The sequence below is a fragment of the Rhinichthys klamathensis genome, unplaced genomic scaffold (assembly GCF_029890125.1).
Source record: "Rhinichthys klamathensis goyatoka isolate OS25496 unplaced genomic scaffold, OSU_Roscu_1.1 h1tg000838l_1, whole genome shotgun sequence".
Classification (NCBI taxonomy): domain Eukaryota; kingdom Metazoa; phylum Chordata; class Actinopteri; order Cypriniformes; family Leuciscidae; genus Rhinichthys; species Rhinichthys klamathensis.
The window spans coordinates 49,871-76,566 of record NW_026607216.1 but is presented as its reverse complement, the minus strand read 5'-3'; the positions used below and the strand labels follow the sequence as shown (position 1 = coordinate 76,566).

Below are 26,696 nucleotides of genomic sequence, written 5' to 3'. Positions count from 1 at the left end.
CTTGTCTCATTGGCTAAACCGCCTTAAATTTTTAAGAAGGACAGTTGAGGAGAATTTAAATATGAAGGTTTGTGAATAATGTTGATGTCGATGGGGTTTCCACCAGCTCATGAGGAGGTGTGTACCACTGGCGAGGGTGTGATGTATCGTCTGGGAGATCAGTGGGACAGACGCCATGATGTTCTGGGTCACATGATGCGCTGTACGTGTGTGGGCAATGGCCGTGGAGAATGGAGCTGCATTGCCTACTCACAAATCAAAGGTGAGCGTTGTCATCTCCCATTTGTAAGTGATGAGTTTATAGGAAATATGTATCCATTATTTATATGTTCATGCATGTCTTTTCTTCTTTCAGACCAGTGCATTGTGGATAATTTGACCTATGAAGTAAATCAGACTTTCACTAAACAGCATGAGGAAGGCTACATGATGAACTGCAGCTGTTTTGGTCAAGGCCGTGGACGCTGGAAGTGCGATGCTATTGGTGAGCCAGCCACATCTATGGTTTCATCAATTAGAACTGAAATGGATAATTTGTCTTCATTTGCTTAAATGAACTTTTCTTGAAACAATTAGAGTGCCTCTTCCTCTAAAGTGTAGCCTTAGGATTAGCAGTTTTAGCCTTTTTCCCTATAAATGACCGAGCTAATGATTGGAAAATGACCGTGTTACTCCGATTTCCATTTCCAGATCAGTGCCAAGAGCCAGAGACTAGAGTGTTCTATCAGATTGGAGAGTCCTGGGACAAACTGATTCAGGGAATCCACTACAGATGTCACTGCTATGGAAATGGCATTGGAGAGTTGAGCTGCGAGCCTCAGCAGTCTTTCTCTGGTGAGTAAACAGCATCTTTTGGAGAGATTTTTTTTATGAGGCACATGTTCCCTCTCTCTCGCGCGCGCACACACACACACACAGTATGTGGGTCACACTGTGTACTGCTATAAGTAGTCTTGTGGGCATGGGTGGGGAGAGGTTTGGAAGTCAAAGGCTTCCAGATGTTTACTGAGAGCAAGTGTCCTGTTTTGCCATTTCTCCCAGGTGTTTTGTTGGAGTGGTGATTTAGGATTTGCTCTTCCTTGTGATCTTTTCTTTTACAACGGACAAATGCTCGTCCTCTGGCAGCGTTTGAAATCAAGGATGTTGGTTTTAAGATGCCCTCATCCACACCTTGATTTGGGTGGGCCCATGCCTTGTGTTTGCCGTCTGTTCTTTTGAAGTTCCCTGGATGGAGAAAGGCACACACCCAATCAACACAGCTGTCTAAATCACCCCCTGCAGCCCTTTTGGCACTGTTTGTTTGTCTTTGAGTTTCTTTCGTCCTGTGTTGAGAATTAGTTTGAATTTCAACCAAACCTGTTACTTTTTCTGCTTGCACAGCATCTGTAAAGTAATTCAGAGATTATGTACTTTCCATTGTTAATGGTTGCCACAGAACTTTTGTAGAGGAAAACCAACAACTAGGGCTGGATGGAATGACGGTAGAAACGTAACTTTATTGTCCTTTCTTTATTGTCCAATTCTTTATGTAGACATCAGTATACATACACACACTCATACACTGCTAAACAGAAACATGTTAACTGATACATCCAAAAAAATATGTATCATACTGATACAAAAAAAAATACATCCAAGATTAAGAAGAAAACTATAGCATACTCTTCCAGTCTAGACAGCTTTGTTGATTTGGAGTGGTTTTAATTTGACGTGTTGCACAATGCCATGCCAGGCCTGTTGTGCATATTTTGCCTATTTAATGATGAATTCAAATCACCCAGTTATATTTGTAATTCGCAATTGTTTTGGGTCCTATTGTGGTAATATAAAGCTGGTTCTGTGCTGTCTTATCATTTGTTGGTTTGTTATGTGATCTATACACTACCTTTCAAAAGTTTGGGGTTGGATTTTAGTTGTATCTCTTATGCTCTCCAAAGCTGCATTTATTTGATAAAAAAACACTGCAAAAAACAGTAACGTTGTAAAAATATGATTACAATAAAAAAAATTATATTTTAGTACTATATTGTAAAATGCAATTTGTGATGGCAAAGCTGAAATTGCAGTAGTCATTACTCCAGTCTTTAGTGTCACGTGATCCTTCAGAAATATTTGGTGAATAGAAAGTTCGAAAAAACAGCATTTATTGGAAATATACATCTTTTGTAATATTGTAAATGTCTTTACTGTCACTCTTGATCAATGTAATGCATCCTTTGCTGAGTAAAAGTTTTAATTTCTTCCAAAAGAAGACCCCAAACTTCTGAACGGTATAGTGAATATCATATAATATGATATAAAACTAAGTTTTTTGTACCATAACCGGGATTTTGGTCATATTGCCCATCACTAATGACCAGTAAAGTATGTTGTTTATATTAATCCATTCCTTTCTATCACAAAATAAATTTGTTGTTAATACTATGTATTTATACACAACCACTAAATTCCCCCACATGATCTGACAAGGTCTGCATTAATAAAGTTTTCCCTCTTTGTGAGAGCTTGTTGGGGTCAGAAGTGCTCCCTTTGCTCATTGAGTGAAAGAAACCCCAGAGCAATATCCCTCAGTAATGGCGTCCAGCTGTGAGAAGGCTGGGAACAGTGGGAGTGAGGCTGGTGCAGGCTGGCGGAACGTAATGCAGACTAAGTGAACTTTAAGTGCTGTACACAGACTACCCTCATGGCAGTAATTGGGAAAAATGGGGACCAGATTGAAATCAGAAGCAATTTGAGGATAGTGCTATATGAGGCTACAAGACACTTGAAGAAAAATTTGTTTTAAATACAGTGTTGAGAAATTTTGTTGGTAAATAATAGAGATTTATCATCAGAAAAGTTGCTGAGGGTTTCTGGATTTAAAGGTTTGAAAGCCTGAGACGGTGGTGGTGGTCCTCTCATCCTCATGTCTTAGTGCTGAAACTGTGGTAAGAATCTCACAAGCTAGTGCTACGTTTCCCATTTCAGCGTTTCCCAAAAGGAACAGAACACACTAACGCTACAAACATTTTTTTTTTTTTTCCTAGAACACCTTAATGTATTATTTAGGCCAGAAAACATCTCGGTTTGTTCTCAATATGCGAGTTGTGAAAACACTGTTCAAATACTCTGTGTTTGTTGTTTTATAGTATTAGCATGATGAGCTACTGGCATGGTATTCTCTTAAGACATATTTTTTATGTATTGTAATTTGCAAGTATGGGTGCTCTTGGCTGTAAATATTATTTAAATTCTGAATATTTTATATACCTCTATCAGGTGGTCATCATCCAGTCCAGGTGATTATATCAGAATCTGGCAACCAGCCCAACTCCCACCCCATCCAATGGAACGCCCCGGCTTCTGCACACATCACGCAGTACATACTCAAATGGAGACCGGTGAGTCTCTTTTGAGACGCTATAAACTTTAGTGGTCCTTTGCTCTTTGAATCAAATTGAATTCTGATTACATTAGAGTGGTTATTTATCTAATACATAATAGTGTGTGATAGTTGAGCTGCAACGTACTTATTTTAAACAGAAAAACACCCATACCCAATGGATGGAGGTCACTATTCCAGGCCATTTGAACTCATACACCATCGCAGGACTGAAGCCAGGAGTCACTTACGAGGGCCAACTCATCAGCATCCTGCGTTTCGGACGTAGAGAAACCACTCGCTTTGATTTCTCCACCGTGCATGGCTCATGTAGGTTATTCAACAGTGCTAATGGCTATGTGTCTCATTCATTAAACGTGCATGTGCATGTATTTGTGAAACCACAGCTTTCAAGCATAAATAATTATTCATCAGCAAGTTTTTGAATGGGACTTAGTGTATCCAAAAACAGCATGTTTAAGAGCATGTTTGCTAATGTACCCCTTTCCATATCTTTCCTAGTGGCCACCTCTGAGGGATTTACCACCCAGCCCCCTCCGATGGTGGACACCTCTGAGTCTGTGACTGAGATCACTTCCAGCAGTTTCGTCATCTCTTGGGTGTCCGCGTCTGACACAGTGTCTGGATTCAGGGTGGAATATGAGCTGAGTGAGGAGGGAGGCCAGACAGGACAGCCCATGGTCTTGGGTCAGTATGTGCATCTCAAGTGTAGTGTCATTGGTTTAGACAAATGAGACTAGTAAACCTCATTTGTCCACAATTAATTTGTGGAAGTTAAATATGTCAATGTTTGTAATGTTAACTTGATTATCCGTTTCCAGACCTTCCTCATACGGCTACATCCGTGAACATCAGTGAACTTCTCCCAGGAAGAAAGTATACTGTAAATGTGTATGAAGTGACAGGAGAAGGAGAACCCAACCTGATCCTTACCACTTCCCAGACTACAGGTGAACCTTTTCTCTTTGTCTTTCTTGGTTTTTCTTGTTCCCTCTTCCTCTTTCATCCTCTTTATAATATTATAAAAATTGAACCTACTAGAAAAGCCATATATGACTTGACATATTTTTTAGGCTGTTAAATATTCAGCAGGAAACAGTGTAGGAATAGCCAAACGGGATTTAAACTTTGTCGGCTGAAGGCCTAAGTTTGGTTTGAAGATGAAAAACGCACCAAGCGCAATGTTATCTCACCATTCCTGATTTCTAACACGTGTTCGGCGTGGTCTTTAAAACACCAGGTGTAAACGGGTATTTGTCACCCTTGTGTACTTGTGATCCGATCGACCAAAACACATCTTAATACCAGGTGTAAACAGGGCCCTAAAAAGTCAAAAATACCAATATTAAATTCTACAATTTATATTTGTGTGTCTTCATTTTCATCTTAAGTAAAAATATTGTTTCATTTAATTTGTTCACTTCTGATAATATACCATAAAAAATATATATAATATAATATAATATATAAAACAATTAAATAATGTCTAACAACTTAAATCTCAAGCGTGTTTTTGTCAGAAATTTCACTGCTGTAAAAAGTCAACTCCACAACATCTTCCACTTACAAATACTCTTACTTGCAGTATTTGATTGTATGATGATGTGATCATTTTGGCTTATGTTTTTGCTAATGCTTCCACAGCTCCTGATGCTCCTTCTGATCATGAAGTGGAGGATGTGGGAGAGACCTCTATGATTATCAGCTGGTCTAAACCTGTGGCTCCTATCACGGGTAAACACAGGCTGTCTTTAGTAAAACAAACCATTATGTGACCTATATATAAATTGTACACAAAATACAGATGATAAGTGTATATCTTGTATATTTAGGTTACCGTGTGGTGTACACCCCATCTGAAGAGGGCAGTTCTGGCAGCACTGAGTTGAACCTGCCTAACACTGCCACCTCAGTGACCCTGGGTGACCTTCGCCCTGGTCTGCTCTATAACATCAGCATCTACTCAGTGGAAGAGAGTCTGGAGAGTGAACCTATTTTTGTTCAGGTCGCTACTGCTGGAGAACCACTGGCAGGTATGAAATCACTACATGGGGGAATCTTGAAAAAAGAAAAGGATATTCAATTTTACATAAAGTATGAAGCCTATTTTTATGACTATTAAGAGTTTTAATATTGTGACATTATTTTCATGACGGTTAAATACATTGTCCCCTAAAACTGTCTTCATTTATGTGTATGTATATGTGTGTGTATATATATATATATATATACACTCACCGGCCACTTTATTAGGTACACCTGTCCAACTGCTCGTTAACACTTAATTTCTAAGCAGCCAATCACATGGCGGCAACTCAGTGCATTTAGGCATGTAGACATGGTCAAGACAATCTCCTGCAGTTCAAACCGAGCATCAGTATGGGGAAGAAAGTTGATTTGAGTGACTTTGAACGTGGCATGATTGTTGGTGCCAGAAGGGCTGGTCTGAGTATTTCAGAAACTGCTAATCTACTGGGATTTTCACGCACAACCATCTCTAGGGTTTACAGAGAATGGTCCGAAAAAGAAAAAACATCCAGTGAGCGGCAGTTCTGTGGGCGGAAATGCCTTGTTGATGCCAGAGGTCAGAGGAGAATGGCCAGACTGGTTCGAGCTAATAGAAGGGCAACAGTGACTGAAATAACCACTCGTTACAACCGAGGTATGCAGCAAAGCATTTGTGAAGCCACAACACGCACAACCTTGAGGCGGATGGGCTACAACAGCAGAAGACTCCACCGGGTACCACTCATCTCCACTACAAATAGGAAAAAGAGGCTACAATTTGCAAGAGCTCACCAAAATTGAACAGTTGAAGACTGGAAAAATGTTGCCTGGTCTGATGAGTCTCGATTTCTGTTGAGACATTCAGATGTTAGAGTCAGAATTTGGCGTAAACAGAATGAGAACATGGAACCATCATGCCTTGTTACCACTGTGCAGGCTGGTGGTGGTGGTGTAATGGTGTGGGGGATGTTTTCCTGGCACACTTTAGGCCCCTTAGTGCCAATTGGGCATCGTTTAAATGTCACGGCCTACCTGAGCATTGTTTCTGACCATGTCCATCCCTTTATGGCCACCATGTACCCATCCTCTGATGGCTACTTCCACCATGTCACAAAGCTCTAATCATTTCAAATTGGTTTCTTGAACATGACAATGAGTTCACTGTACTAAAATGGCCTCCACAGTCACCAGATCTCAACCCAATAGAGCATCTTTGGGATGTGGTGGAACGGGAGATTCGCATCATGGATGTGCAGCCGACAAATCTGCGGCAACTGTGTGATGCCATCATGTCAATATGGACCAAACTCCCTGAGGAATGCTTCCAGCACCTTGTTGAATCTATGCCACGAAGAATTGAGGCAGTTCTGAAGGCAAAAGGGGGTCCAACCCGTTACTAGCATGGGGTACCTAATAAAGTGGCCGGTGAGTGTATATATATATATAATACTGTATATAATTATAATGGTGTGACATTGCAAAAATCTGTGATGTTCCTAAAATAGGCTTCTATTTTATTTAGTTAATATTATTTTATATTTATTTATGTTTGATTTGGGGTGAATTATGACCTAGACCTGTTCTTGACAGGTTTTATGAGATTCACCCACATCTTTAAAGAAGAGATGTGTTACATGACCTCAAATGTGTGTCAGGATACATCTGAAGATAATAACTTCTGTTTAACAAATGGTTTGATCTTTGGGGTGCAGTGGAAACATAGCATGATGTCATCAAGCCATACATGTCTTTTTATTGTTTTCTTTTGAGTAGATTTAGGTGTTTTGTCTGGCAGCCCAAAGATAAGATCACATTTGAGTTGAGTCAGCGAGTCGCCGTCCAAACGCCTGTGAATCCTTATAGGGTAATATGTCGAAAGTGTGTGGATTTTGATTTTGTGGGGACTGGCTTGGAGAAAATGACAGAGTTCTGACTGTTTCATACTGATCTGGTAAATCAGCAAACATTGCAAGTTTACAAAACTGTCTGAGTCAGTTCGACTTTACATGTAATGAGGTTTTTGATGTCTGCTGAAATATTATGGCTGCTTCTAAAACAAACAGTCCTGAAAGCCTATTATTCTTTTCCCTGTCAGGCCGTCTGGTCTGTCGGTAGGGTGTCTGAATTCCTTTGCTCAGATGAGCAACTTTTACAGGATGGTAAACACATGTCTGAATGAGAGGCTACAATAAAGTTAAGCCCTTCAAAGGAAGGTCACCCAGAATCAGATTTGTGACTCAAAAAGGTAGAAAGGGTCATGGTTATGTTTTAAGGAGCAACCTTTTATTTCTTGAAAGTATTAGAATAGCATGAAACTTTTTCCATTGTATTCCAAGGTCTGAATGAAGAAGAAAAAAATGTTTTCTACCCACAGAGGAAGTTCCCTCACCAACCGATCTGCAGTTCTTTGAGGTGTCTGACTCTAAGATCACAATCACCTGGACGGGTCCATCCACTGGGGTGTCTGGGTACCGTGTTTCTGTGGGTGAGGTGGGTCCAGATGGATTGACCGAGAGAGAAATTCCGCTCCCGGTGACACAGAATGCCTACGCTGAGATCACACAGCTCCACCCTGGAACCCTCTACCGTTTCTTCATCTTTTCTCTCAAATCGGGTGAAGAGAGCGAGCCACTGGTTGGAGAGCAAGCTACAAGTGAGAAAAGATCATTTCTACAAATTTTTTTTAAATAAATATAAAAAAAAATACTTGAGAAACAACATTGCAATATAATATAATATTATATAATAAAAGCAATTTAATAATTTTACAATACAAAAAATCTTGGCTCAGTGTTACACTTTATTTTGATGGTCCCCTTTAAGCCTGGGACACACAAAGCCTATTTCAAACAACTAGCTATGTCGAAAACCGACGTCGTCGCCTCGCGTCGGCTGCGTCTGGAACAAAAAGCTGCGCTTGATCACACAGCACAGACTACAGCCGACTGCAAACTAGCACATGCGTTCTGCGCCGGCGTGTAAGAAATTAACTGTCTATATCAGCAGGTATCAATAGTATATTCATCATTCAAAAGGAGAAACCGAAACAAGGATATATATACAAGATATAGGCAGTGCTTGCTTACCATTTTGAATATCAGTTATGTTGATAACTTTCTTCAATTTATGCGGCTCATGTTGTTATGAAAATATTCACGTATTGGAATGCATGGGTAGGATAACATAACATTAGATCTGTGCCGTCTTGACTTACTTGCTCTCTTTCATCACTTTCGCTTTAATTCTCATGCTCTGATTTGTTCGCTACACTGAACATCCAATCAGAGTTCCCACTCTCACCAACGGCCCCAACGCCAAATTTCAACATGCTAAATCGGGCAAACTGCCGCCGACGTGAGCCTGACGCAAAAACTAGCCCCACAGACGCTCGCTGGCGGCCCAACGTTGTCAGATGGCCAACCGTCGGCTTGGTGTGTCCCGGCCTTTAGACATTCTGTTGACTATAAGTAATGTTGCGCTTACATGTCAACTAACTCTCATTAGAGTCTGTGTAGACTGTCTGCTTAAAATCTACTAACTCTTTATCGTGATGGTCCCCCAACAGACATTCTACTTACTATAAGTAACTTTGCAAGTGCATGCCACATTATTCTTACCCTAACCCCTTATTCTACTAACCTTACCATACCCCTAAAAGTCTCAACAGTCTACTCAACTTATACTCTATTGATAGTTAGTTGACATGTAGGTGCAACGTTACTTAGTCAACAGAATATCTAAAGGGGACCATCAAAATAAAGTGTAACCATTTTTGGCACTATGATGCATGCTAACCCTGTACATCTTTCTCTTCACAGAGCCTGACCAACCCACCGATATTCATTTCGCTAACATTACTGAGGACAGTACTGTAATCATCTGGTCGGCTCCTAGGGCTCAAATCACAGGTTACAGACTTTTCCTGACCGTTGAGGGCTCAAACCCCAAACAGCTGCGTATCCCTGCCCGCTTGTCACAGTACACCCTCCTCAACTTGCTGCCTGATACGGTGTACACTGCCACTCTGCATGCAGAAAAAGGCAATGTGCTTAGTGAGGGGTCCCTCGCCACATTCGCCACAAGTGAGTTTCTGTTTGCCTGTCAAAACACTTCCAAATACATTCACAAATCATTAACCACAAGTTCTAAAGCAATAGTTCTGTATTTTCTGGCTTTTAGTTCAGCCAATGGGAAATGCTCCTTACTTCAGCACTGATGTCACCGACACATCCATCGTTGTCTCCTGGATCCCTGTGCCTAAAATTGGATACAAGGTAGGTTACCGTTGAAACATACTAGAGACACAGGCCATTACTTTTTGCTTTACTCTTGAGAAACAGGCTTTTGACATTTCTCACATTCTGACACACTCAATACACAATGTTTACGCTTTAATTTTGCTCTGCAGTTAACCGTGAGGCCCAGCCAAGGCGGAGAAGCCCCTAGGGATGAGATCTCCGAGTCTGGTAGTGTCGTCATCTCAGGTCTAACCCCTGGAGTTGAGTACACCTACAGCGTCCAGCCCGTCATCAGCGGTCATGAGCACGGCAACCCCATCACTCGACGGGTGGTCACTCGTAAGCGCATTTTTCTGTTCTTATTATATTGAACTTATTAAAGATGTGGGAGTGTGAGAGAGAAGTTTCTCACACTGTTTTATCTGTCTACAGCTCTTTCTCCACCCACGGATCTGAACCTGGAGTCCAACCCGAACACCGGAGAGCTGACTGTTCAGTGGAACGATGCTAAAATTCCAGGTTAGTACCAAGGGGGGCGCCATCGTGTTTTTCAAGTGCGTAAATTATTGTATATCATGTGATGAATTTTTTTTTTTTTTTCACACATGCTCAAGATATTCATAACATATGATAGAACTCATTCGGAACCACTTTGCCTCTAGGACCACTGCTGTCAATCAAATCGTGAATACTATGTATTTGGACATACTACTCTTTTGGCATACTCTTTTTGCATAGTATATAGTAGGGAAGTATTCGATTTCGGATGCAGCGACAGTGTTCCAGTAATTACAAACAGCTTGAAAAGTCATGAAAAAAAAAAAAAAAAAATGCAGGATTACTGTGTAATAAAAGAATGTGAAGCACTCTCTCAAATGAGCTCATGTGTTCCCTTGGCAACACTTGTTCTGTTCCCGTAGACATCACGGGATACAGAGTGACCTGCACCCCCACCAAAGGACAGCAAGGGAACTCTGTGGAGGAGTTTGTGAAGGCGGGACAGAACTCGTGTACGTTAGAGAACCTGAGTCCAGGAGTGGAATACAACGTCAGCGTGTTTACTGTGAAGGATGACATGGAGAGCATTCCTGTCTCCAGCACTGTGACTCCGGGTAGGCATAAGAGCTTTTTGAAAGACAAATCACCCTGTACCTCAATCATTTTGCATCAGTTACTTTGCTTAAAGCATGTGTATTGTAAATCAGTGCAAATTTAATGCCTATTGAGGCATTAAAAACAGAGAACATGCAGATTACTAAATACACATTGCTTTCTCAATAATGACCCAAAAATGTGAAGTGCTTTCTCAATAATGTGCTTTCTCAATAATGACCCAAAAATGCGATTTTGGCAAACAGAACATAAGAGCTCAATTTCTTTCACAATTTTGGTCTGTATTTTAATTTTAAAAATGGCATTAGAACTCTGATATTATATACTCATATCACAAATTCTTAATGCTCATCTCCATGGTTCAGCATTCACAATATGAACCATGAAGGATCTGTTTTTTGGGCTGATGACTTACCTCCGCCGCTTTGTGTTGTGTCTGTGTTGGGCCTCTGGCTCCTTCTCTCCTCCCCAGATGTGCCCAAAATAACTGATTTTAACTTCATCAACATCACTGACTCCACTATTGGCCTCAGCTGGAGTCCTCTTAACTCCACTGCCGTTACGGGCTACCGCATCACGGTGTTGGCGGCAGGGGACAGTGTCCCAATCTTTGTTGAATTTGTGGAGCCCACGACAGGCTTTTATACCGTGCACGGTCTGGAGCCCGGTATTGATTATGACATCACCGTCACCACAGTCACGGAAAACGGAGAGAGTGAACCCATCACCATCACCCAGCAAACAGGTAAAGAGTGTGGGGAACTTGTAGGGGAAAAAATGCTGAACAAAATGTCTCCAAGACTTATACATGTATGATGAAAAATAAGGCTTTAAAAAGGTATTAAGGTTCCAAATGGGGCTTTTTTTATAATAATAATAATTTTGTTTACACCAAACTATTTTTTTCTTTATTATATATACTATACCATTCAAAGGTTGAATCTTTTTGAAAGAAGTCTCTTATGCTCACTAAGGCTGCATTTATTTGTTAAAAAATATAGTAATAACAGTAATATTGTGAAATATTTCACAATTTATTTCTACAATCGAACTGTTGTCTATTTGAATATATTTTAAAATGTAATTTATTCCTGTGACGCAAAGCTGAATTTTCAGCATCATTACTGATCACATGATCCTTCAGAAATCATTCTTATACAGTATGCTGATTTGATGCTCAAGAAATTATCAATGTTGATAATATATTATTGATATTGTTATTGCTTAATATTTTTGTGGAAACCGTGATTTTATTTCAGAAAAAGTTCAAAAGAACAGCATTTATTTGAATATAAATATTTTGTAACATTATAAACTGTATATATAAATTATCTTTACTTTTACTTATTCACTAATGATGCATTGAATTGATCATAAGCATCAACTCCTTCCAAAAAAATCTTACTGACACAAAATTTCTGACTGGCAATGCATATTTTAATAAATGTGTTAGAGTTGGATGTTTTTTGGGATTAAAAATAGATATAGTACAAAATATACACCTTTAAGTGAAGAAAAACCTGTGAATTTAATGACCTGTTGGCCCAAATGAATGTGCAGTAAATCTGTGTCTTCATACTTGTTGAACATTCCTGCTCTTTGTTGCTACAGTATTTCTTTATGTACATATGGCAGCCATATCCCTGTTTGAAAGTGGATTAAGGAAAAACTAGCAGCTGTTTCTTGTTGCAGCACTTTATCCTTCTTTCCTTCTTACTCTTATTTTTTTCCCTCCCTCTCTACCACACTATTTTATGTCTCTTTCTTCCTCACTCTCTTTTTGTCTGGAGAAAACTGATGTGTAGACCCACATGGCATCAGTATGTGTGACTTCTGCTTTTCACATAAACATATTCTTGGTCTGACCTCTAGAAATGGTGCTCATTTTCTAATTCTGTCCTCCACCGGTTGCTTTTAAAAAACTGAAATAGAAATACTATAATAGTATATAAATAATACTAAAATAACACAGTTTGAGAGCCTTCCACAAATGGGACACTGAAAATATTTCATTATATTCTTGTAGATGTTTTACCAATGTTTGATGCTTCCAAAACACAGCTGCTTTTAAATGGAAATAAAAAATATTGCATTTGCCTCCTGTCTCTTTTAGCTGTCCCTGCCCCATCTGGCCTGTCCTTCACTGGAGTGACTGCAGACAGTATGCTGGTGTCCTGGAATGCCCCTCAGGTCCCCAAATCCTCTGATATCGATCGCTACATCATCCACTATCATCCAGTCGACGACGACGATGACACCACTGAGCGCACTGTGGAAGGAAGCGAAAATTTTGTCGTTCTTCACCGTACGTGACTTTTACAACAGAATTGATTTATGTTTGTTTGTGTAGTCCTGTCTTTAGTGTCACTAATGAAAAGTTGTTAGTAATGAGTCTCTCTGTGTGATTTTTAGATCTTGTTCCCAACACTGAGTACCTGGTGAGTGTGATTTGTGTCTATGAGGGGAGAGAGAGCTCACCTGCGATTGGCACTCAGAGAACAGGTAATAATGATGATTTTTTTTTTTTGCTTCGATGCAGGCAATATGTTCTATTCTGGGAGATATGGTTTAGCGTAGACCAAACACATTTCTGTTACTGTAATTAGCCTTTTATTTCTGTGCGTAAAATGAAATGAAATATCCCTTAAAGTTTTAGAAAACATGAAAAAAAAACCTACTCATTTTGCCAGCTAAAAAAAAGAAACTAACAAGTGGAGATTTCCATTCAAGAATGTTATTTGTTAATGTATACATTATTATGAACTTTTGAATATTTTAAGGAGTGTTTTTTACTGTGGTATCTAAATTGGTATTGGTATATCATGACATATCATCTATAAATATCAGCTCTTCTAACTAGTGTCCTAAAACAATGTTAAATGAGTCTTTTAGTTAAATCAGGGTTCTCAAAATCAGTAATTTTTAGGACCGTCAGAACTGTAAACTGTGTTTGCCTGGAAAAATATTTGTGAAAATTTCTATACAAGAAATTTTAATTGATAAAGTTTCTCAATGAACTTTATTTTACAGTGTCCGTTACATGTACTTACCATAGTAATAACAGTAAATAATTACATCCAACTAAACCTAAACCAAACCCTAACCTTAACCGTATGGTAAGTACAAGTTGTTAATTAATATTACTCAGCACTTAAATATATAATTACACCGTAACATGACACCTTAAAATAGGTGAAGTCATTACAGTGTAATTACACAAATAGGTACTAAATAATATTAATTAACTACATGTCCTTTCTATAGGGTTAGGGTTTGGTTTAGGGTTAGTTGCTTGTAATTATGCATAATTTACTGTTATTACTATAGTAAGTACATGTAAAGTGTTACCTTTTATTTCAATATTTTTTCAATGCTTTAGTTATTTTTATTTTATGTCCTTATTTTATTACATTTTATTTATTGTCTCAAGCAGCATATATGGCTTTTAATATGAAAATATATAGCTTTAGGAAGGGTTTCCGTAACAAACGGGATCATCCTATTTCAAGATTGTTTCATTGGTTGACTAAGTCATGCATTTTACTTCACAGTCCTTGACGCTCCTGTCGGCCTGCAGTTCTCTGATGTCGGCACCAACTCCTTCACCGTGCGCTGGCAGGCTCCTCAGGCCGTTATCTCGGGATACCGTATCCAACACCAAATGACCAGTGGGGGGCGTGCTAAGGAGGAGAGACTGCCCCCATCAAGAAGCCATTTCACTCTCACAGGCCTGACCCCGGAGACAGAGTACGGCATCAACGTCTATGCCGTCAGCGGATCCCGCGAGAGTCTGCCTTTAACTGGAACCCAGTCTACCAGTATGCTGCTACATCTCTTCCTCTCTTTTGACTTCTCATTGCGGCTCACTTTAGATCTTACTAGTATACTAATTGTCTCTCATCACTATTTCTCTTAGTCTCTGATGCCCCCACTGACCTGGAAGTCATTTCCTCGACACCAACCAGCATCACAGTTCGTTGGGACGCCCCCTCGGTCACTGTGAGGTACTACAGGATCACGCACGGAGAGTCAGGTAGGTCATTGGATCCTGTTGTTGATAAAATAATGTTGTTGAGTTCACACCAACACGAATATTCGGCACAAAAATTTGGTCAGATTTTCGCACGTTCAGGCCGGTTTGTAAAAAAGCAGCAGACGGACTGAATTAAAATACTAATTCACTCTCTGTGCATAAATTCACTGGTTACTTTGGTACGTAAGTTTACATTTCTTACACCCGCTTTTCATGAAGAAACAGTATTTGCATGTTTTCCTGTCATTGTTGCCTGCTTTAGTTAGCTTACGTACTAGCATAGCATACAGAGACTTAGCTTATACACCACACATTTGCACTTACCTTACATGTATTCGCAATAATCTTTATGTAGTTATGTGTAAATTAAGTGTTAAATTCCAAACATTTTAGTTATAAAAATAACAATGTAATGTGCATTTATTCGTTTAGTGGGACAGCTGTATTCACAGTGCGATAGAAAAGTAATTAGAACCCATCTCTGCAAAAAAATAAAATAAATAATAATCTGTCGCATTGACAGTGTGTAAATAATCGTGCTGGTCTGATGTGTAATTCATCTGTGCATTTTTGCACTGAATATCTGTGTTGGTGTGAAGAGATTTTGTCTGCCGTTGGCTAAATCATTCTAACTTTTCCCATGCAGGAGGGTTTGACGCTCCTCTGGAATTTACTGTCCCCGGCTCCCAGTCTACTGCCACTATTGAAGGCCTACGTCCAGGCACCGATTACACCGTCACCGTTTACGCTGTGACCGGCAGAGGGGACAGCCCTGCGTCCAGCACCCCCATCCATGTTATACATAGAACAGGTAAACCAACGCATCTGAGAATCTTGAGTCTGTCAGGTCTTTGTTCACTAGTTTGTCAGACTTTTTTAAGGATTTAGGAAGTCAAAAATGTATAAATGTACTTCTTTTCTTTAAACAGATATTGAGTCTCCACCAGGGATGGAGGTGACTGACGTGAAGGACAACACTATTACTGTACGCTGGAGCCCGGCAGTTGGTCCCATCACAGGATATCGTGTCACAGGAACTCCACTAAATGGACAGGGACCCGTTTTCTCTGAAGTGGTGGCTCCAGGTAATGTATATCACTCTCAATACAAATAGTGTTGTGCCTTCTCTTATGTACATTTGAAATGAAGGAAGTAATGTTGTCAAAGTGAGAGTTAAGTTTGTGTGTTTTTTTATATGTAAATCCAGATCAGACTGAAATGACGTTCTCTGGCCTGATGCCGACAGCGGAGTACACCGTCAGCGTCTACGCTCTGGGCCAGGACGGAGAGAGCCCCCCTCTGGTCGAAAATGTACTCACAAGTAGGTGTACAAACTGAGAAAAATAGGATGAAAGTGATCATTGTATCCCTTAGAAGTAAACTTTAGCATACTTTTAAAAAGAGTACTAGAAATAATATACTTTAAAAATAATGTTATCATACACTTAATTGCATGTTAATCGTAATTAAATTAAAATCTATTATTGGTTACATGTATATTAAATGCAATTATCCTTAAAGTGCTTTTTTGACCAAAAAAAAAGAACTTTAAATGCAATACAGAATAACACACTACAGTTTAAATTCTAATCAAGTCCTTCACATGTGCTTCAGAATGTTAGTCCGCACATCGAAATAAGTGCACTTCTTTATAGCACAACTAAAGATTGTTAAAACATAATGTTTAATTTGATATTATAAAATGTGCACAAAAGTGTGTTAAAAAACATAGTCACGAATGTCATGAAGTACACTTAAGTAAACCTTTTATTTCATTAATATTAAATAATTTGGAAGTACAGTTTTTTTTTTTTTTTTTTTTTTAATATGCTTTTAAGAGTTGAGGTGCACTACAAGTGCACATTCAATGTACAATTTAGCACACTTAAATTTCACAAAGGATATTAAAGACATGAAAGTGTCAAAAACATGGTATCAATTCACAATTAATTCATTGTTTGTAAATATTAAAAAGTGCTTGTAATGTAAACAGTGCAGATGTAATGACATCAGGTTTAATTGAAACAGATGAATTCATAGTTTCAAATATCTCTCTCTCTCTCTCTCTCTCTCTCTCTAGCGGTGGACAAACCCAAAGACCTGTCCTTCAGTGACGTGGACTCTACCTCCATGCGCATCTCCTGGGAGAGTCCTGATGGCGTGGTCTCCTCTTACAGAGTGTTGTACTACAGTCCAGAGGAGGGAGAGAGAGAGCTGTTCCCTGTCCCGAATGGAGAGGAGGAGTCTGCAGTGATCCGTGACCTCAGACCGGGCACAGAATACACTGTTAAAGTCATCGCACTGCATGACCGGACCCCCAGCCCTCCTCTGGTGGGCACTCAGACAACAGGTATTACATTCAACAACTGCACTATTTAATAACATGTCCACCGTCGTGCATTTATATTCGGTCTTTCTAACTATAATAATTATTTACATGCATAATTATATTTTCAATATTTGTATTAATATAGAATTTTAATGTAATCAGTATATTATATATATTTGTGTATATATATATTTTTAAATTAATTATTAGTAGTAGTGGTACTGCTTATTATTGCTATTTAATCAGTTCACACTATACATCTTTGATGCATAAGTTCTGCACTGTTTTATGAACATGAATGATACCTACAGTAAAATCATTGATGCAATGATTGATACAATGATGCAAGATTTATAAACTTCGTATTTATAAAAAGGAATGAGGCTACCTATTATGTATGGTTATTATTATTATTTCAAATGTTTGGGGTCAGTAAGGTTTTTATTTTTTGAAAAAAATTATATTTTTATACAGCAAGAATGCATTAATTTGATCAAAAATGCCAGTAAAGACCTTTGTTATTTTACAATTGCAAATAAATGCTGTTCTTTTAAACCTTCTGTTTGTCAAAAAACAAATCCTGAAAAAATACATGTATCACGATTTTCACAAAAATATCAAGTAGCACAACTGTTTTCAACATTGATAATAATAATAAGTGTTTCTAGAGCATCAAATCAGCATATTAGAATGATTCCTGAAGGATCATGTGACACTGAAGACTGGAGTAATGATGCTGAAAATTCACAGGAATAAATTACATTAACTAATATTCATTTTAATTTATACATTTTAAATTGTAATAATATTTCACAATATTACTGTATTTTGATCAAATAAATGCAGCCTTGTTGAGCATAAGAGACTCAAAAACATTTTTTTTTTTAAACTTACCAACCCCTTCATTTTTTTTTTTAGCCACCTAGCAATCAGCAGTGTTCTTCAGAAATATCTGGTAATATAATTAATGTTTCTTTTAATATTCTCTTTTCTTTCTGTAGCTATTCCTGGGCCCACCAGTCTGTACTTCTCCCAGGTGGGTCCAACATCCTTCACTGTCTCCTGGTCTTCCTCTAATGCCAAGCTGACAGGTTACCGTGTGGCCATCACCCCCACGAGCAAGAACGGCCCCACTAAAGAGGACAACATCCCCCCTGACTCCACCGAGTTCCACGCCACTGGACTCATGGTGAATAACCATCTCATACTGAAGAAGTTCATTCTACTTCAAACTACTTCATTCCTTGGAGTCTTTGCATCACACTTTTAATGCTAGAAAGTAGCCCTTATAAACAGCACTGAGGGGTTTCATGGAAAGATCACTATTGAAACAGCTGTTCCTCAAGTTTTGAGGCATTTACTCTTGATTTTAGCTGTGGTTGTGGGTTACTGCTACTCATAGAGCAATGCTAATCTCCATCAGGCTAACCTCACATTGTATATCTACCTTGTCATTTTGGTCAGTGGGTAGATCAAAGATTAAAGCCTTCGCCAGATTGTTTAAGAAAATTATATGCTATTTTGTGGAGCACATTTTCAAGGCTTAGCTTCATTTTTTCCCCCTTGTGTGTGTTTATAGCCTGGCACTGATTATGAAGTGGAGGTTTACGGTGTGAAGAACTCTCTCACCAGCCGTCGTGTCAAGGGAGAAGTCACAACTCCTGACAGTAAGCCACGTCTCTAAATCAGACCCACATTCTTCATGTGTGTGCTGGCCAAAACTCAATCTAGATCTCATTTTCCCAGACATCAGTCCACCTCGACGTGTCCGTATATCCAATGTGAAGGACTCCTCCATCACTCTCACCTGGCGCTCTAAGACCGAGACTATCTCAGGCTTCCTGGTAGAAGCCACACCAACCATGGGCGGCCACAATCCTATCCTGAGAACCATCGAACCGGATTCACGCACCCACACGATTACTGGTACTGTACAACTCCACACAGTTATAGCAACTTAAATAACAGGCTGCATCATTTGCTTGGCAAATCATATTATTATGATCAAATGCTTCTGTGTCCTATAGGTCTGGAGCCAGGAACCATTTATAAGATCAATATCTATACTCTGAATGGAAATGGACGTAGTGAGCCTTTCACACTTACAGCTACTACAGGTACTTATTATATTATATTATTTTATATTATACAATTACTTTAAAGGTGCTGTATGTAACATACTAAGTTCACATACTCGTTTCTCTGAAAAACACAACGATCTCCGTTATTTTGAATTCAACTGAAGTACCTATTTCGACCACTAGTTGTCATTCTAACAGACTGCACCTTTTAATATTTTTTTTTCCAGCGAAACCAGTTATTAGCCCACCTACAAACCTCCATTTCACCTCTCTGACTTCTACTTCGATCTCTTTCACCTGGGAGCCTCCACGAAGCACTATCACTGGATACTACGTGACCTATGAGGAGGCTGGAGACCGTCCTAAAGAGTTGACCCCTCGACCCCAGGCTGGCAGGACCTTCGCTTATATCTCTGGTACTGCTCTCAGTTTATGCCTTTCATAATGTTCTGCCTTTTGTTTCTCCTTATTTAAATGTATTTAAACTTTTTTTTTAGACAGCTCGCCATTGAATTCTCTTTTTTTTTTAGTAAAGCAACATTTTTGTGGTCTGTACATGTAGGTTTGAAACCAGGCACTGAGTACATTATCAAGATTGTTGCATTAAATAATGCTCAGAGAAGCACTCCACTGACTGGAAAGGCAAAAACTCGTAAGTACACCTTTATTAACCTTTTTTTTTTACTAGTGTTCAACAGTTTGGGATCAGTAAGATAAGCAGTATAAAAGCAGTATAAGCACTATAAAAACAGCCATTACAGAAATCATTCTAATATGATGATTTGCTGCTTAAGACATATTTTTTATTATTATATATGTTGAAAACAGTTTAATATTTTTGTGGAAGCTGCAATAAATGATTTTCTTTTCAGGATCCTATAGAAAGTTCAAAAGAACAGCATTTATTTGAAATATAAATCTTTTTAACATTATAAATGTCTTTACTGTCACTTTTGATCAATTGGATGCTTTCTTGCTGTATAAAAATATGAATAATATGTTTATATTATTATTATTATTTTTTGTTTATTATTTATTAATAAAAGAACTCGCACTGACCCCAAACTTTGGAACTGTAGTGCACTTCCACATCTTCATGTTGCAAATTAATATTGTGTTATTGGCAGTCAAACTGTTTATATTATAATACATTTTATAATATTAATACACATTACATAGCAAAGCCGGAGCTTTTATTTTGAAAGAAAGACTTTAAAGCTACTAATTTTTTAATTGCTTTAAAACTACACTATGTAAAACCAGGGGTCCATTTTTTGCACATGTTGAGGGATTGACTTTTACAGCTATTCCAGAGTAGCCACCCTGATTGTCTTCTAATTGTGAGTTTTTTTTCTTGTGGGAATTTGTAGCATGCTGGGATGTTTTTTATTTATCTCTCTGTAAGTGAACATATTGGGCTTTTATTTTGCAGTGGGTGACTGTTTTTTTTTTTGTTGTTGTTTTTTTTGTTCTGTTTATTTGTTTTTGGGGGTTGTTTTTTGTATTTTATTTCTTTATTTTATTTTAATTTCTTGTTAGTTGTATTTGACACTGTTTTGACTCCCGAATTGTTACCTCTTGATTTTGTTATGTCACTGGAAAAATCAATAAACAAATTTATAAAAAAAAAAAAAAAAACTACACTATGTAACTTTTGCCGCTCTAGCGTTTAATGATGTATCCGCTGTAAATTTTGAATAAAGAAAAGTTACATAGTGTACCTAATTCAAAAGAAAGAAATGCAAGGCTGATCTAAGCAAAGTACAATAAATTAAATGTGCTTTACATTGCCCTCTGCTGGTAAAAATGTGCTATTGCATTACTCATTTGCTTGCCCCTAACACAATTTTTCTGCTAGAACTGGAAAGTCACCAGCTGCCCCCTCAGCTCCCTGACCCCAGCCGGCCCCGTCATGACATACTAGATGTCCCCGAGGACAATGACCACTTCAACAACCACGTGCAAATGCTGGGGCCAAACCGACACAACACACTGGGGCAGCAGGGCCAACACATCTACACTGAATATCAGAGCTTCAGCCTGGGAAACAACGGCCAGCAGCCTCATCCCCCAAACCACCGCGAGCCCCTGGTCTACATCCCTCTGCCAGGAGCAGATGGCCAGAGAGTGCCAGTGGTGAAGGTGAACGAGGGCCCTGAACCGGGCTTCCCATTTGGTGGCCTTTACAATGAAACAAACCTGCCCCAGGAATCTCAGACCCAGACCACAATCATTTGGCAGCCTGTGCCGCACACCTCAGAGTATGTGGTGTCATGCAGTCCCATCACAGAGATCAATGAGAAGAGCTTCCAGGTGAGTAAACTAGCTGACAATATTTAATATTGCCACTCCTATAAAGAAATACTAGTGTTATCAATCAATTATTAACAATCAATTTAATAAACAAATCACAAATATCAACACTTGCTAATAAAGCCCTGAATCAAGATCATTTAAAACATTACACCATTAAAACAATGGTCAGTAAAAAAGTTGATTTGAGCCACGTGCAGAAGGACATTTCAAATGAAATTACTATTCTTTATTTAATAATAGTTATTTATATAATTAAGTATTTTATATATGCACATACATTACTGTACATATACATACATATCTTTTTTTTATGATTACTCCAGTCTTCAGTCACATAATCTCATGTGATCTAATTCAGAAATCATTCGGATATGCTGATTTGCTGCTAAAGAAACATTATTATCAAAACCGTTATTATGCTGTTCATTATTGTGGCAGACAAGTAAATCACTTGTATGCAGATGGACATTTCAGGGGACATAATTAAATTCTTTAACTATTAATAATAAATAAATGTATTTATTTTGGGGGGAAAAAATGTAATTAATTGTATTAAATTTACATTTAAATTGCCAGCGCTAATTATTACATTGGTATACTGAAACAATCACATAGTTTAAAAACTAAAAATCAAAGTGCAAAATTACCTGTTTGGAAACTAATGCAACTTCTAGCTGTTGATGTTTACATAATTCTTTCATGGTATGATATTTTCAGTGATTATTCATTCGCATGCTCTCTCCCCTTCAGATGCGTCTGCCTGGTACGTCTACTAGCGCTACACTGATCGGCCTCACCTCTGGTGCCTCCTATAATGTTCTTGTGGAGTCTGTCAACGGAGACCAAAAACAGAAAGTCCTCGATGATGTCGTGACTGTTGGAAACAGTGGTAAATCATCCAAAAGCCAAACAAATTTCACACAACCATATTTCAGAAGTTTACATTCTTGATCTTGATTCCTCATATGCTTTAGTTCCAGGGGCTGGAGTGACTCCCTCAAGCAAGGATGTGTGCTACGACACATTCACTGCCACCTACCATGAAGTGGGCGCTGAGTGGGAGCGCATGTCTGAGACAGGCTTTAAACTCTGGTGCAAGTGCCTTGGCCTCGGGAGTGGTCATTTCAGATGTGATTCATCCAGTGAGTGAATGAGCAGTGCCGCTAAATGCTAAACACCACTCCTCACTCTAGCATGGGCAACCGTTTACCATTTTAATAATGTGTTATGTTTGTTTAAAGTGCCCCTCTTATGCTTTTTCTTTGGATATAACCTTTCATGTACAGTGTAATATAGCTGTTTGTGAATGTACAGTAAAAGGTCTGCAAAGCTTTAAAGATTAAAGTGCACGATAAATGGAGTTATTAGGGACTTTCGCACCAGAGGAACCGTTTCATTGTTCCTAGAACTAATGGGGGAAATACTCGCTTTTTAGCGTGTCCGCATCGCAGGAACTGGGAACGAGTTTAGTTCTAGGAACGGCCTTTTGAGGGAACTAAATTATCTCCTACTTCAGTGTAACCCAGCACAATAGGAACTACCAGTGACGTAATTCTGATTGGCCGAACGCACGGGAAACAACAGCACCCGCCATTTAAAAAAAAGCTGTGTACACATGCAGATAATAGCCTATATAGTATTTACTCCAAGAACTAATAGGTGTTTCGTTTTCCGACACGCGCTTTAAGCGGTACTCGGTTATATGTCACAATAGGGAAGAAAAGAATTTCTTATATTGGAATTTGCCCCCATACTTTTGCCCATGTTAGCTTTTCCCTGACATGTTTGTAGAGGTTTTCAAACATGACAGTCAGAGAGGAGGTGGCTCATGTCTCAGATTTGTATTGTCACCCTTTAACCAGATGATATTAAACTCTGAGACCAGCTTATTAAGTGCAATAACCACTGTATGAATGTGTGTGAAGGATGAATACACTGGAAACTCAAATGTCTTTCTCCACACACTTCTGAGAGTTTATATGCCAACCAACACGCATCTCTTAATCTACAGAGTGGTGCCATGACAATGGCCACAACTACCGAATTGGCGAGAAGTGGGACCGCCACGCTGAGAACGGTCACATGATGAGCTGCTCCTGTCTGGGAAACGGGAAAGGAGAGTTTAAATGTGAACCCCGTAAGTGTAGTTTTTTTTTTTAACAGTTGTGTCTAAGCAACTTTGAATATTTAATTGTAGTTGTAAATTGGTTAGTTGATTGACAATCATTGTCTGCTGTAGATGAATCCACCTGTTATGATGAGGGGAAGTTGTACCAGGTTGGCAACCAGTGGCAGAAGGAGTATCTCGGAGCCATTTGCACCTGTACATGCCACGGGGGACAACAGGTAACACTAGGTCCTATGTCTTAGTTTCCACACTATATATATATTCCCATGTTTAAAACCACGCTGTCTCTCCAGGGCTGGCGCTGTGAGAACTGTCGTCGTCCTGGTACTGAAGTTGACGCGGACCTCATTCAGCCTCCAGTGCGCACTGATGCTTTCGACCGCTACAGAGAGAACGCCCTACGCAAACTAGTGAGTCTTTTATAGATGTGATACCCAAATTGTTGAGAAAAAAAATAGAAAAATTTGATTAATCTTTGATGAAAGTCAGATTTGAGGGTAATTATAGCTGATAATGTATATTATGCACTCTGCATTACCGTTCAAAAGTTTGGGATCGGGAAGAGGTCTCTTCTGCTTACCAAGGCAGCATTTATTTCATCATCACATAGATTTTAATATCTGGCGATTTTGTAAATGTTTTGGATTTTGCCATAAAACAAGTGCACATTTTACTTTTGCCCTACAGAACATCCAATGTCCCATTGAGTGCCTGAGACCGGACCTGTTAGCAGATGCCCAGAGCCCTCTAGAATAAATGCGCGTATCAGTTTTGCCCAATACTGGAGAGGACACGACCCCCAGAGACTGTATCTAGCACCCTCGGTGCCTCTCTGTCCTTATTTTCACTCACACTGCAAACTCTGTCCTGCTGCTTCCACCTGTGACATCACGCCCAGAGACAAAACTTCTCACTCTTCTGATTGGTTGAGTCTGCAGCCAGTCTCCCTCTGCACAGTGGATGGAAGGACACCATCCGTCTACACCGAGATTCCACTGGTTTGAAATTTGGCTGTTGACATCGTATACGCTGGAAACTCAAAACAGTGGAACATCAGCAGAGAATCAACACATCTTGCCTTTGTGTTTTTCAGTATTATTGCCTATTGTTTGATTGAGTTTTTTTTTTTTTTAAATGATTTTGTGACTTTTTTTGTGTATTTTTGTCAGTGATAAACTTTTATTGGTGTTCTTTTCTAAAACAAGCACTGTCTTACAATGAGAACCTTTGTGCCTTGTAGGCATCCTTTTTGTATGATGTTATATTCGCCCCTCCCTAATCTGATTGGTTGGTTGAAATCTGTGGCCTTTGTGTCTGCCAGGGGACAAAGGAAAGCACTGTGTTAATGAAGAAGTGAACTTTTTTATTTCTTTTATTTATCCCTTTTATGTATGCGTTTTGATGGAATGCAGATTATGGGTGTATACTGTTTTTTTGTTTGTGTTTTAGGTGCCAAAGTCTTAACTACTGTGGACAAAAATACTTTTTAATAAAAACTTTTTTTTACAATGTTTGTGATTCAAAGCCTATTTGTAAGAAGCTTCCAGGGCACTAACGCAGCATTCAGCTGGTGTCTTCTTTTTTCTTGTGGTCTAATAGGTATGAGGCATGAGAGATATTAGCATGCAAGGGTGTTCAGGAAACATGTTTGAAAAGTAATTTATATTTGTAACTCCATATGGGGATGATAGCAGTGAAATGTGTAATATTCTGTTATGTATGGAAGGAAAAAAAGATAAAAGAAATTGTGGCCCAATTCGTTCCCTTGTTTTAGGTCAGTTGTGGCCACATTGTACACATTTTTCCCTTTTTTAGTTTAAAAATGGCAACAATTTAGCTAAATTAAAACATAGGAGTGATTTTTTTATATATATTTTGATATGATATCACATATTTTCACTTAAAGGTTTGCATTACAAAAATCTAATCTGAATTATTGGAAGAGCAATCGTTTTCCTAGCTGTAAAGTATGTTCGAATGGAACACTTCAGATATGTATCCTTCAGTGATTTCTATTGCACGGACAGATAGAGGTTGGCTTGGATAGAGCTGAAGCCATGCATGGAAATATGACTAAAGGCAGGAATTTCTCTTTGAGTGAAATCCTTCACTTTGTTTGTTTCTCCTTGAAGATTATACTAATTGGTGTTCACATGTTAAAGAAAATTGTTGGCTACTGGTGATTTAGCCATGAATTTCTTTTCAAACAGATCCATTCTCTGGCTCCTCTCGAGACTGGGCACATTTTATTGGAATCTCGTTTTCATTTACATTTGAGCTTTGGGACAAAGGGGGGTTTGCTTTTGAGCTCAGAACAGCTTATGTACATATCACATCATCAAATATCTTCATTGAAAACCATTTCATAGTAACACAGATTCAGCAGCAGATTCATAAACACTGCCTGGCCAAAAAAAAAAAAGTCGCTGTTTGGATTTAAATAGGCAACTGCTTAAGAGTCTATGATTGTATCATTATTGCAGTGATTATTATGTTTCTAGCATGTTATATGTTTGGCAATAGTTCTTCTAACCCTAATTGATGGAGTGTGTAGCTTTTCATTTCTTAGACAACCATGTAGGAAGACACATCATGGCCATTTTCCAGGTCAGGATGACAATGTCAAGATTCATCAGGCTCAAATTGTGAAAGAATGGTTGAGAGTGAGCATGAAGAATCATTTTCACACATGAATTGGCATCTCTGAGTCCAGACCTTAAATTCATTGAAAGTATTTGGGATTTGCAGAGTGCTGGACTTCTGCATTTTCTCAATTCAAGATCTTGAACAAAAATGTATGCACCTCTTGATGGAAATAACATCACAACATTCACTTCCATCTAGAGGTATAAAATCCTATATCCTACATTTCAAGGGGGGTTCCCTGTTACATTTGTGCTACCCTTTAAAATCTTTAGCATATGCTCGAAACCTTGCTAAAGCGACATCATTTCTTTGGAGGGAAAGCAAATCCAAGAACAAAGTATTAGGCTGGATCTGAAATCGCATACTCTCTTGAGTACTTACTCCACGACCGCTAAAAAAGTATGTTCTGTATGAGTGTGTCTA

General features: G+C 38.7%; 1 protein-coding gene across 1 annotated transcript in view; it reads left to right on the top strand.

Moving 5' to 3' along the window:
* The window catches only part of fn1a (fibronectin 1a), a 31,898-nt gene extending 7,145 nt beyond the window's left edge, over positions 1 to 24,753 (top strand). Inside the window, exons 10-46 of the mRNA XM_056243761.1 lie at positions 107 to 262; positions 356 to 484; positions 691 to 834; positions 3,259 to 3,380; positions 3,523 to 3,691; positions 3,884 to 4,069; positions 4,204 to 4,332; positions 5,027 to 5,116; positions 5,215 to 5,415; positions 7,764 to 8,042; positions 9,208 to 9,471; positions 9,569 to 9,663; positions 9,798 to 9,966; positions 10,060 to 10,146; positions 10,548 to 10,739; positions 11,213 to 11,485; positions 12,854 to 13,045; positions 13,153 to 13,242; positions 14,292 to 14,558; positions 14,657 to 14,773; positions 15,420 to 15,584; positions 15,703 to 15,858; positions 15,981 to 16,094; positions 16,854 to 17,123; positions 18,104 to 18,291; positions 18,682 to 18,769; positions 18,849 to 19,028; positions 19,130 to 19,219; positions 19,411 to 19,599; positions 19,746 to 19,835; positions 21,042 to 21,496; positions 22,250 to 22,388; positions 22,474 to 22,641; positions 23,511 to 23,636; positions 23,739 to 23,845; positions 23,921 to 24,037; positions 24,315 to 24,753. Coding sequence (XP_056099736.1) covers positions 107 to 262; positions 356 to 484; positions 691 to 834; positions 3,259 to 3,380; positions 3,523 to 3,691; positions 3,884 to 4,069; positions 4,204 to 4,332; positions 5,027 to 5,116; positions 5,215 to 5,415; positions 7,764 to 8,042; positions 9,208 to 9,471; positions 9,569 to 9,663; positions 9,798 to 9,966; positions 10,060 to 10,146; positions 10,548 to 10,739; positions 11,213 to 11,485; positions 12,854 to 13,045; positions 13,153 to 13,242; positions 14,292 to 14,558; positions 14,657 to 14,773; positions 15,420 to 15,584; positions 15,703 to 15,858; positions 15,981 to 16,094; positions 16,854 to 17,123; positions 18,104 to 18,291; positions 18,682 to 18,769; positions 18,849 to 19,028; positions 19,130 to 19,219; positions 19,411 to 19,599; positions 19,746 to 19,835; positions 21,042 to 21,496; positions 22,250 to 22,388; positions 22,474 to 22,641; positions 23,511 to 23,636; positions 23,739 to 23,845; positions 23,921 to 24,037; positions 24,315 to 24,383 — 6,062 coding nt within the window. The 3' untranslated portion in view covers positions 24,384 to 24,753. The remainder of the gene's footprint in view (positions 1 to 106; positions 263 to 355; positions 485 to 690; positions 835 to 3,258; positions 3,381 to 3,522; positions 3,692 to 3,883; positions 4,070 to 4,203; positions 4,333 to 5,026; positions 5,117 to 5,214; positions 5,416 to 7,763; positions 8,043 to 9,207; positions 9,472 to 9,568; positions 9,664 to 9,797; positions 9,967 to 10,059; positions 10,147 to 10,547; positions 10,740 to 11,212; positions 11,486 to 12,853; positions 13,046 to 13,152; positions 13,243 to 14,291; positions 14,559 to 14,656; positions 14,774 to 15,419; positions 15,585 to 15,702; positions 15,859 to 15,980; positions 16,095 to 16,853; positions 17,124 to 18,103; positions 18,292 to 18,681; positions 18,770 to 18,848; positions 19,029 to 19,129; positions 19,220 to 19,410; positions 19,600 to 19,745; positions 19,836 to 21,041; positions 21,497 to 22,249; positions 22,389 to 22,473; positions 22,642 to 23,510; positions 23,637 to 23,738; positions 23,846 to 23,920; positions 24,038 to 24,314) is intronic.
* Positions 24,754 to 26,696: the final 1,943 nt, after the last annotated feature.